At 42.8% G+C, this 12,619-nt stretch overlaps 1 protein-coding gene across 1 annotated transcript in view; it reads right to left on the bottom strand.

The window, feature by feature from the left end:
* Positions 1–12,619, bottom strand: part of LOC109923726 (PH and SEC7 domain-containing protein 3-like) — a 595,836-nt gene that overhangs the window by 266,277 nt on the left and 316,940 nt on the right. Inside the window, exon 3 of the mRNA XM_048610871.1 lies at positions 4,279–4,390. Coding sequence (XP_048466828.1) covers positions 4,279–4,390 — 112 coding nt within the window. The remainder of the gene's footprint in view (positions 1–4,278; positions 4,391–12,619) is intronic.

Raw genomic sequence — 12,619 nt, 5'->3', positions numbered from 1 at the left:
GTGGCGGAGGGGATCTTATTGAAACATACGAAATCCTGATGGGACTGAACAGGCTAGATGCAGGAAGAATGTTGCCAGTTCTGGGGTCATCCAGAACTAAAGATCACAAGTCTATGAACAAGGGGTGACCCATTCAAGACTGAGAGTGAGGTAGAATTTCTTCACTCAGAGAGTTGTAAACCTGCTGAATTCTCTCCCACAGAAAGCTGTTGGGGCCAGTTCGTTAGACTCTTTATGGACTGGGATCCCTTTCGGCATTTAAGTGGCCAGACCCGGCCTTCTCTGGAATTTGTTGCTCGTCAGTGCTCATCAGGAGAAGTGGCAGCTGCTGATAATGCACCTCAAAGAGGCCCAGGAACAGCAGGGATTCACTACACTAAAGATGAGAGAGGGGGGAATGGGCATTGCATGGTGAGGGGGTGGTAAAAGGGAAGTCAGAGTCAAGGGGGAGCTGGATGTGCACCTTGCAGCGAAAGGGATCAAGGGCTATGGACAGCGCATGGGAATGGAATATAAAATTGCATGATTAGTCATGATCATATTGAATGGTAGTGCAGGCTTGAAGGGCTGAATGGCCTACTCCTGCACCTAGTTTCGATGTTTCTACATTATTTCCATCCGTCTGAAAGAGCAGTCAGGGCCTTGGTTTACTTTCTCATCTGAAAGATGGCACTTCAGACTATGCAGCACTTCTTCAGCACCGCATAGGGAGCGATTTTTCTCCTCAAGTTGGTTGGAGTGGGAGTTTAGCACACAAAAGACACACTGAGACACACACTGACACCATGTGTAAGAGCATCGTTCATATAAACTGCGCGAGACAGCTACATACACTTCATAGAGTCAATTACCTCACCGACTTTGAGACTCCACGCACAAACTCTGTAAGATGTTAATTCGGGAGTCAATGACAGGAGCTACTGCTATGCACCTTGCCCTAATGGAACTGGCTGTTTCCATCTGTTCACCTTTGGTATCACAAGTTCACATGGTAAAATGTGCCTGGGCACTCTAGCAGGCAGTTTCAGCTCAATCTGTATCCCAGCCATCAATAACCAGAGGGAACAGCACAACAGGCACCTACGGTCCCCTATCGGAGAGACATCGGGTATCTCTCCATATCAAAACAAAGTCTGATAAGTGATCAACTGGGAATGTTAACACAGTTCCTCTCCCCACCAATACTGCCTGTGTATTTTCAGGATTAACTGTTTCTATTTCAGATTTTCAACATCCTCAGTAGATTTAAGCATTAACCTGTTTGTTTTAAAATGAGCATAAAGTGCTGGAGAAACTCACCTGTGGAGAGAGAAATAGAGAGAAGTCCACTTCAGAAGGAGAGTCATATCGGACTGGAAAGGTTACTTTGTTTCTTTCTCCATAGATGCTGCTGAGTTTCTCCAGCACTTTCTGTTTTCATTTCAGTTTTCTATTACACGCTTTTAATTTATTTTGCCTTTTAATTTAACCTGTTCAATTTTATTTATGTTAAGTGTCTTTTAACAGTTCTGCTCAATCATCAAAAACAAAATCAGTCAACAGTAGAGCTTCAGGAGCTTCTGAAACACAGTAATAGTGTATATTCTTTCTGGAAGTGAACAAGAGCATGTAGGTCAAAAGTGCTTATTTGGGAAAGTAACACTCAGAGAATGAACTTCTAATCGAAGTGACAGAACTTCCTTATTTTTTGAATCAACCTGTACAGGGGCTACCTCTGGAGCAGATGGGACTTGAGCCCAGGCCTCCCAGTCCAGGGCAGGGACACTACCACAACAGTTGCATCCCACCCCTGGATTATTACAGCTTCAGAAAAAAGTACTGAATCAGTAGGGGCAATGAGTCCAATTCTAGGCACCACACTTTAGGAAGGCATTGGAGAGGGCCAGAACAGATTTACGAGGGGTTGTTCCTGGAATGAAAGACTTCAGTTACACGGACAGCCTGGCCATGCTGGGAATCTTCTCCTTAGAGAAGGGAAGATTGAGTGGAGATTTGATAATGGTGTTCAAAATCACGAGGAGTCTGGATAGAACAAACAGGGGAAAAACTGCTGTTCCTGCTGTTTTCCTACAGGGTAATTAGGGGTGGGCAATAAATAATGACCAAGTCAGCGATGTCAGCATCTTGTGAAATAATAACAAAAAGAAAACTGACAGAACAATTGAGAACAAGAGGGTATTCATTTAAAGTAATTGCCAAAACAACCAGAGGCAACAAGGGGAAGTTTTTTTTTTACACAATCGGTAATCAGGGTCTGGAATGCACTGCTTGAGAGTATGTTAGAGGCAGAATCAATCATGTATCTGAAAAGCCAATTGACTAATTACTTAATAAGATTTGCAGGGCATTGGGGAAAAGATTTGGGAGTGGGACAGGCTGAGCTGCTCTTGCAGAGGGCCAGCACAAACATGACGGATTGAATGGCCTCCTTCTGTACTATAACCATTCTGCGATTCCATTCCATTAAATAATGCAGCATCCCTCAACTAGGTTATATCCACCATCAATCTTAATAACTAAAAATGCATCTTTTCACTGTTGACACCAAGTTAATAACTGACTTGGAAACTATGGAGAGTAGAAAATGATACCTTTTATGTTCAGCCGCAAACAAATGGCAAATCTGAGTAAACGCGTTTACAGTCACTCCCTGAATCACTTCCAAAATCCTGGTTAACCTCATTGCTTATTATTTCTTCACTGGTTTTCTTTATACAACCTACCAACTATCTCCTGAAGACCAAATTGATATTGTAGAAGTCAATACTCTCCAAACAAATGGCATGTGTTTTGTGCAAAGTTCTGTCTCTGTTTAGACTGAATTGCTGAGTGAGCAATTAAACTAAGATAAAGATGGTTCAAACACATACTTCAGCTTAGAACAGGCAGTTCAGAGTACAGTATTTCTAAGTGAGTTTGGCAATTTTCAGACTTAAAAGTATTGTGCTACTTTCACTGAGCATCAACACATTCTACGCCTGATAGCTGTACAGAAGATGGGTATACATTAGAGACGCTTTCAAAGTGCTTGGGAATGCTATCCCCGTCACTACGCAAACCATCTCTCCTTGGATATGTGGCAGTTTTCCTTCATCACCACTTGAGTCCAAATCCTGGAATCAAATATCCAACAGGACTGGTGGGTGAAGCATCTGAACCATACAGTTCAGGAAGGACCACCACCAGCTTCTCAAGGGTCACAGAGGATGGGCAATAGATATTTACGTTACCAACAACATCTACACCTTGAAAATTAAAGATTACTTACTTTTAAATCTGCCTTTGGTTCAACAAGAACAACAATGCTCATGGGCTGAATATGATTTCCTTGCAGAGTATGCAAAAAAAAAGTTCTGCTGAATGACCAAATAAATTTGTCGTCGTCAGCATTGCGCAAGAGGTACAGGAAGATGTAGGATGAACTTTTTTTATACAGTCAGTGAACTCACTGACCTAGAGGGTGAAGATAATGATTTCAAAAGGAAACTGGATAGGCACTGTAGGGGAAATGGAATGTCGGCCTTTACTTCAAAGGGGATGGAATATAAAAGTCCGGAGTTTTTGCTAAAACTATACAAGACATTCATCAAATCACAGCTGTAAAACTGAGAACAGCTTTGGATCCCTTATCTAGGGAAAGATACACTGAAATTGAAGGTAATACAGAGAAGGTCCACTAGGCTGATCTCAAGCGTGGAGGGACTATCTTATAAGGACAGTTTGAGCATGTTGGTTGTGGAGTCACTGGCATTTAAAATAACAAGAGGAGAACTTATAGAAACATATAAAATCAGGATAGATGCAAAAAGGTTGTTTCCACTTATGGAAGAGTCCTGGATGAGAGGACATCATCTCAGAATAAGGAGTCACCTATTTAAGACAGAGATGAGGAGGAATTTCTTCTCTAAGAGGGTAGTGAATCTATGGAATTCTTTACCACAAAGGGCTGTTGGAGCTGGGTCATTAAGTATAATCACGGCTGAGATAGACAGAGTTTTATTCAAGACTGAAAGGGAAAATGTTGGACGGTACAGTTGAGGATTATCAGATCAGACATGATCTCATTGAATAACAGTGCAGACTCAATGGGCTGAATGGTTTACTTGTGCTGCTATATTTACCAGTCTTACGGTTCTATACCTTCAATACCATGGCAGTAAAGTGGAGGAATGGAACTGACTGCTTTGCTGTCCATGGAAAACCCACATGGAGTCAGTGGACTGAATGGCTTGTATCTGTAACTGTAAAGACTAATTAACCTATTTATTTCAATCTTACCCCTGTCCAAAGAGTTGTCTTCTGCAGGTGTGCCAAATAAGAATTGATATTTAGCCTTCGCAACACTCTGTGCATGTGGAGACGCCTGATTGATCCAAACAAAGGTCTCAGTCTGAGGGAGAAGGGAACAAGGTTATTATTGGTGATTCCAACACAATTAAAGCTCACTTATCACCATCACACAGATCACTGTACATTCTTCCTATTTTAAACAACTCACTAAAGCTCCAAGCACAGACATGCACTCAAAGTTTTGTTTTAATTGCTGCACATCTTTGAATCATTGTCTCAGATTATTAACAGTCTCAGGCCACAATTCTAGAAGGATTGCTGCATTTTTAAAACATATTTTTCTCCCAATTTTTATGACTCTCACCACCCTATTACATTAACCCTCCTGCATCCCAAATGCACCTCCGAAAAGAAAAACCAATTCTCGCATTTACCAAAGAAGATAATCTATTATATTGGGTAGGAAATCTTTTCGAAATGCAAGTATTTCATACCAAATTACTATTGAGTACTGAAAGCTCTTTAGGCAGTTTGTTCAGAGTCGATGCTAATTCTTTTTAAACACAAAAAAAATCTTCTCTTGCGTGCGTACTTAATGCATCTTGTTTGAAAAATCTTATATACATAGGGTCAGACATTTTCACATTTGCCATCTGCCAGAAAAACAAACAAGACTTTTAGTAGATGTAAAGTTGTGTTCAGTTTTCTCAACCAAGCGATGGCTGTGTACATTAAAGAGGAGCTGAGTTTAACCGAGCAGAAAAAACCCCAAATACAATACCTTGTCTGCTCTCTGTTGGAATGAATACTACAGCTATCATTAGGTTTCTCAATCAAGGAAAGGAGGAAATTAGCCAAGCGAGAACAAGTTTGAGCTTGGCATGGATGGTCCACTTTTCCCACGTTCAAGAATCTTAGAGGAAATACCAGAGGGTGATCTGCATACACACCCCAGCATAAGTCAGTGCTTTAAGGAAATGAGGGGAGAAAAGTTGGCTGAACAACTGAAAAGATCTCCGGATACTCAAAGGACCAATTCTAAAATGGGAAGTAATCTTCATCAAACCCATGCTGCTTTGAAATAATACTACATTCCAACTTAGAGCCACAATACCATCTGGATCTGATTTTGTGTCACTCACACATGGTGCACAGTTAACTCACGTTAAGAATATTGTTTTTGTGAATGTTTAACTTATAGCCTGAAGTGTAGTTATTTACACCAGGCTACTGTAGAAACCTTCACAATCTTAAAGTCAATACGATTGCAATACAGTAGAGTCAGTAAAGAGACTTCTACTTTTGAAGTTATCATGTGGCAACTAATGTAATCCATTGTTACAATCAAGAATCATTTAAGTTAATAAAAACTTACTAACATAGGAATTAGGAGCAGGAATAAGTCATTCAGCACCTCAAACCTGGGCTTCAATTTGATAAGATCATAACTGATCCAATAACGTTCTCAAGCCCACTTCCAACCCCTAGCCCAATGCCTTTTGAGTTCCTTGTTAGCCAAGAACCTCCCTACGTCAGCCTTAAAAAGTTTTAATAACCCGCCCAACTCCATCAGTCTCTCAGGAAGACAGTTCCAAATGCTCAAGACAACATTCTCCTCATTTCCACTTTAAGTGGGACAGCCCTTATTTTTAAACAGTGCCCCCGAGTTCAAGTCTTCCCACATGAGCAAACATCACTTCAGCATCTAAAGTGTCTGAATTTATAAATTGCAAAAAAAAAATTTCATTATTTCTTTCTAAGAGGGATATAAACCTATGTGAAGTTGTGTGTGACGGATGGTTATAAATATAAAAATTACATTTCACAGCCTTTGCAGTGATTCCTGGAAAAGATCGTATGCAGGTTAGAGAGATAAACACCTAGCTCCACGGTCAGTTCTGTCTACCATTTCAAAAATAATTAAATTAAACAAAATGAGTGAGATTCAAAGGGAATTTATTAAGTTGAATTTAAAATGTCATTTTGAGGGATGATAATGCACCTCAATTTTGAAAAGTAGCACTGATCACAGAAGGATATGTCGACAGACACTTAGGTGCTCCCTCTCTAAGGGCTGCTAAAGCAGACACAACCATGATCATAGAATCATAGAGCTGTAAAGCATGGAAACAGACCCTTCAGTCCAACTCGTCCATGCTGAGCAGATATCCCAAATTAACCTGGACCCATCTGACAGCATTCGGTCCATATCCCTCTAAACCTTCCAATTCATATACCCATCTAGATGTCTTTTAAATGTTGTAATTGTATCAGCCTCCATCACTTTCTCTGGCAGCTCACTCCATACATGCACCACCCTCTGCATGAAAAAGTTGCCCCTTAGGTCCCTTATAAGTCGGTCCCCTCTCATCTTAAACCTATGCTCTTGAGTTTTGGGAAAAACTACTCTGGGGAAAAGACCTTGGTTATTCACCCTATCCATGCCCCTCTTGATTTTATAAACTTCTATAAGGTCAGAGTATTCCAAAAGTAGCCTAACCAATGTCCTGTACGTCTGCAATATGACCTCCGAACTCCTAAAGTCAAAGCACTGACCAATAAACGCAAGCATAACAAATGCCTTCTTCACTACCCTGTCTACTTGCGACTCCGCTTTCAAGGAACTATGAACCTGCACTCCAAGGTCTTTTTGTTCAGCAAACTCCCCAAGACCTTAACATTAAGTGTTTAAGTCCTGCCCTGATTTGCCTTTCCAAAATGCAGCACCTCACATTTATCCAAATTAAACTCCATCTGTCACTACTCTCTCTTTGAACACTCTTCTGGTAGCCAGACAGCATAAACTTAAGGAAGTTGGCATTAGAGCCAGAGAAATAGGGATAAAAGAAGGTAAGTTGTTTTATGCAGTGAGTTATGAAGATCTGAAAAGGGTAACGGGAAACAGAATTAATAGTAACCTTGAAAGAGTAATCGAATAAAACCTTAAAGGGGGAAAATGGCAAGACCATGGAGAAACAGCAAGGGAGTCAGACCAATTGGACAGAGATAGTAGAGATGCTGGAGTCTGAGATAACAAGGTGTAGAGCTGGAGGAACACAGCAGGCCAGGCAGCATCAGAGCAGCAGGAAAGCTGACGTTTCGGGTCTGAACCCGAGTTCTTTCGAACAATGAGACAACATAGACCAAATGGTCTTCTTCCAAAAACTTTCCAACTTCATTCCTTAACCTACTGTCTATCAGTTGAACATAGCCAGTGATAGGGGATATGCTGTAACCGTGCTTGGGTTCCCACTTCAGCTGACACCCAGTAATACCTGTTTGGTAGTAACTTTAGGGCAGGAGCAGGTTTGACTCAGAAAGGATGCAAATGAAGATTGAATAAACAGCTCCCCAACACATGGGCACAGTACCCTGACAATAATGGCGTCAAAACAGTAACTGAGAAGGTGCAGGTTCAAATCCCACCATAGCCAGGGAAAGGCCTTCAAGAAATCTGGTAATCTGCAGTCCCAGTGCCAGATAAATAGGCAGCAAAAACCCATTTAATTCAGAGAGCGAATCCGGCAAACATTATCCTAGCGTTTGGCTCAATGCCTGCATGGAAACCAGAACAGATAATAAATATTGCCCCACAGCTGATATGCACAATCCAAGAAGAAACTAAAAATGAAAAAAGGCCCTTTTGGCAAAATGCCAGAAAGATATATCAGCACTCTCCAGAAGAATGGAAAAGGCAAGGAAGGAAGACCTACCACGGCTCTCAGAAATGTTCCAAATCATTTCCTGATTGAGATTTGAGGAACACTAACCATTCCCATTCAAGTAAACACAAACAAGTTTTCCCCATTCCTGCTCCCACCCCGCCTCCTTCGCTGTCACTCTCCTAAGGGGTCTTCAGAGGCTGACCAAGAAAATGGAACCTTTATTTCTGTGCACAGCGGTCAGTTGCTGCAAGAGACAAATATAGAAGCACAACCTCAACACATTACAGTAACACGTAAATGAATAAAAACATATAAGTGGATTTACAAAGCCGAGACAGATAACTGGCAAGAAGTGACAAATGACTAAAGCAGACATCTGCCAAGGTCCTACCAAAATAACAGAAGATACAAACACTCAACATAATTTTCACAGATATCAAAAGCAGATGTTCTAATCGAAGACAACAAGGTGCAGGGCTGGATGAACACATCAGATGAAGGGTCTAGGCCCGAAACGCCAGCCTCTCTGCTCCTATGATGCTGCTTGGCCTGCTGTGTTCATCCAGCCCTGCACCTTGTTGTCTCGGATTCTCCAGCATCTGCAGTTCCTACTATCTCTGTTCTAATCGAAGCTTCGATTAGAGGTCACCCTGATGATGTCGCCGAGAATGATAATGAAATGTCTGCAAACCATAGAACAACCTGCCCGGTGAGCTAACAAGCAACTGCATATTTGCTTTTCAAGTATTCAACCCTTTCCGAAAGTTGGCATCAAGTTTACTTCCCCCATTCTATCAGGGAGTGCACTACAGGTTATTATAATCTCAGTGAATAATCTTTCTCATCGACTCCAATCTGGTCTTTTTGTCAATGACCTTAAATCTGACCTCATTTTACAGATCCTGCCATCAGTGGAAACAGTTTCTCCCAACCTACTCCACCAAAGATCGATAAAGACTCATACCCTTTCCTTCCTCTTACCCCAGAGTGAAAATGAAACCTTTTTATCTTGTTCATAGTCCCACTTATTGCTGTAGGCTAGAGAATGACTTAGTTCTCATAAATGATGCAGTTTTAAAATTTTCTTCAGGGTGTTTACTAATGTTGAGTCATAACTTCAATATCCGGACTGCCTCCAGAAGTGTCTTTCCTGGAGTCAGCAGAGTAAAGACTCAAGCCAGGCTAAGTTCAGTGTACCTTCAGTGTAAAGTATTTGATCCTGTTTCGAGAGATCTCCTGCTATTATACAGTGGCTGGGAAACCTGGTCTCCAGTGGCACATTTACATTAATCAATTTGGCTCATATCTTACTGGCAGAACACTCCACCCAGGTGATATCACATGAATAAGGGATCGAGGCTTGTTAATACAACCACGTGTAGCTAGCAGTGGGAGATTACACTCAAATGGCATAAAAGCATCGAGTCAGCAGGTATCCCCAGTGTATACTGGTTTTGTAAGTGAAGGAAAATTAAGGTTACAACAATGCAACTTCCAAAGGCTTAAATCACTAACAGTCTTGTGGTATAACCTTCTATGATGGCACATGGAATCACCCGAATGATAGTGCATAGAAGGAGGCCATTCACCCCCTCAGTCCTCTGCTGTTCTTTCAGAGAACTACGCAATTCGACCCACTCACCTGCTCAGTTCTCAACAGTATGCAATTTTTTTTCACTTAAAAATTGGACTCTTCTTAAACCACACACAGTTCCTAGTCACAAATATGCTGTTGTTGGTAAGAGAAACAGGGAACAGAAAAATGGGACAAAAGCTGACCCCCTATCTACTTCTTCCTGTTGTATGAGGAATTTCAAGATACAGATAGGAAGAGGGAGTGTTTGCCTCACAAACAAAAAGCTATAAATACATTATCACCTCATGCTTTCTTCCCAGCTCTCCTGAAGGGAGTTCTGAGGTACAATGGGCAGAAACAAAAGCAAGATACAGTGAATGCAGGAAATCTGATTGAAGAACAAGAAAAGCTGGGAAAAATACAGCAGGCAACATCTGGAGAGAGAAACCGAGTTAATGTTTCAGCTCTGATGGAAAACTATTAGACTAAATCTTACTTTTATTTTTGTGTAATTGCCAGTTTTGTCAAATTTCACAGAGGGATTCTCTCCGTGAGACCCAGAGAGTTTTCTTGCCGCGTCTTACTAAACTTACCTCATTATCTACCCACCCTGCCCCGACGTCAACCCTCTCATCCCATTCTAACGCTGCTCCATCACTGATTGCGTCCAGAGCAACTCGCCAGATATCACCCACGCTGGCACCATCATTAAAAGGCCATTGTGCGCTCAGACAAGCACTGTCAGTCTGGAGCTCACCTGCACAGCTTCTGATATTTGCCCCAAAACTGGGAAATTGCCGTGCTGCCTTGCAAACAGGGGCTCAGAGGACCTGCTGCACGGGATGGTAGAAAGGCAGGCATCCTCTGCCCCCAGGGCCAGCAGAGCAGGCTGTGACACCAGACCTTGCCAGCCTGGTCTGAGGTTGCCACTTGGATCAGAGTGGTCTCAGCCCTGGCCTTCTCCAATGCATCAATGTCAGTGCCACCATCTTCTCTCTGCTACCTCATACTCACTCACACTCTCTCTCTGCTACTGCAGCCACTGCCCAGCAAGGGCCAAACTCCACCACTCTCACGACTGCATGCCTCACTCATTGTAGCCCCCACCCCCCGAGCCCACTAACCCTGCATGCCCTTCCATCGCCCACTCGCTCGCTTGGGACACCTCGCCACTGGCGCCAAAATTAACAGCTGCATCATCCATTTCCAGCTCCTGGAGTACCTGCTTCACTTTTGGTTCTCCCCATTACAGGAGGAAAACAGCCAACAATGGGGCCAATAGGGTCGAGACAAGGGCTGGGCTGCTGAGCGCTGGCTGTGGTTGACCCCATTAGGAGAACAGATTCCTGACCCTGAGGAAGGCACACGAAACGTTAACTCTGATTTTTTTCTTCACAGATGCTGCCAGACCTGCTGAGCTTTTCCAGCTACTTCTGTTTAGGTTCCTGACTCTGACTGTCGCAAGGGGCTGACCGACCCCTGGCCTGGCATCGAAGACTAGCCTTGACACTGTGCTGGGACCCCCCTGATCCACGTTCTCTCCCTTGACTTGACTGAGGACTAACAACAATCAGGAGAGGCTGACTGGCTTTGTGCCTGCATTAATCAACATGACAATATAGCAGTACTGTGAGCCTGGTGTCTCAGGCAAGGTGCAAGGATGCAAGGCAAGGAACGGGATGCTATGAGCATCCAGGTAGGCTCAAAGTGAGCGAGCAGAAACAGAGCAGGCAAACAGCTGGAAATGCAACCTGGTCCAGTTGATGAGCTGGCTACAAGTCCCTGAGCATGGTGTCCTTGCTACAGAATTAAATTGAGAGTTGCTACGGTGCTCCGAGGTGCAGCATTGAAGTGCAGACACGTCCTGTAAGTGGATCAGGGATGTGCCATGAGGGTTCTTAGAGGCTGGCACATGTCAGATGCCAGTGTCCGTGGTTGCAGGGTGCATGTGGACAATGCCCATGGAGCTTGCTGCCTATATGTTGGTACCCAATTCCAGACAACTACCAGCAACTATCTATAGCTCTCATTATTTCATAAACTTCTATCAGGTCACTTCTTAACCTCCTATGCTCCAGTGAAAAAAGTCCCAGCCTATCCAGCCATTCTTTATAACTCAAACCTTCCATACCCAGCAATATCCTGGTAAATCTCTTCTGAACCCTCTCCATCTTAATAGTCTCCTTCCTAGAACTGGGTGACTAGAACTGGATGACTAGAACTGGACATAGTATTCCAGAAGAGGCCTCATCAATGTCCAGTACAACCTCAACATGACTTCCCAACTCCTATACTCAAAGGATTGTACAATGAATGCAAGTGTGCCAAATGTCTTTTTAACCACACGGTCTATATGTGACGCAAACTGCAAAGAATTACATATCTGCACCCCTAGTTCCCTCCATTCTATAACACAACCCAAGGCCCTACCATTAATTGTATAAGCCCTACCCTTGTTCACAGGTAGGAATTTGCGATTACAACGTGACAAGCATACATGGGCAGTTTTATTATGAAAATAAATCAAAGGGCTAGAGACACTGGAGATATGAAACAAAAATAGAAACTGCGGGCAAAACCCAGCAGGTCTGGCAGCATCTGAGGGTTCTGATGAGGAGATACCAGACTTGAAACATTAACTCTGCTGAGTTTCACCAGTGATCTCTGCATTTGTTTCAGTTTTGTTATGAATGCTTCGCCAGATAACAACATTCAATCTTGACTCCCAATGGACAATGTCGTAGGTGATTAACTTGTCTTTACTTATTTGACAGACCTTTTTTTGCAACTCTAAAGTAATCTCAGCAATACTTCTACATTTCACTGAACATTCCACTTCTTGTTGCACACCTCCAAATGGTCCCTCCCTCCAAGCTCAGCTCAGTCATGTTTCAGGAACTGGACAGCATGAAGTGCAAGTTTCACCACGTTAAACATAATCACTCCAATTTGCTCAAAGCAAGTAGTTATATTTTAGAGATAGTAGGAACTGCAGATGCTGGAGAATCCGAGACAACAAGGTGCAGGACTGGACGAACACAGCAGGCCAAGCAGCATCATAGGAGCAGAGAGGCTGACGTTTCGGGCC

This window comes from Rhincodon typus, chromosome 1, assembly GCF_021869965.1.
Source record: "Rhincodon typus isolate 14 chromosome 1, sRhiTyp1.1, whole genome shotgun sequence".
Taxonomy (NCBI): Eukaryota; Metazoa; Chordata; class Chondrichthyes; order Orectolobiformes; family Rhincodontidae; genus Rhincodon; species Rhincodon typus.
The sequence above is the reverse complement of the archived record's forward strand: the minus strand, read 5'-3'. Positions and strand labels throughout refer to the sequence as shown.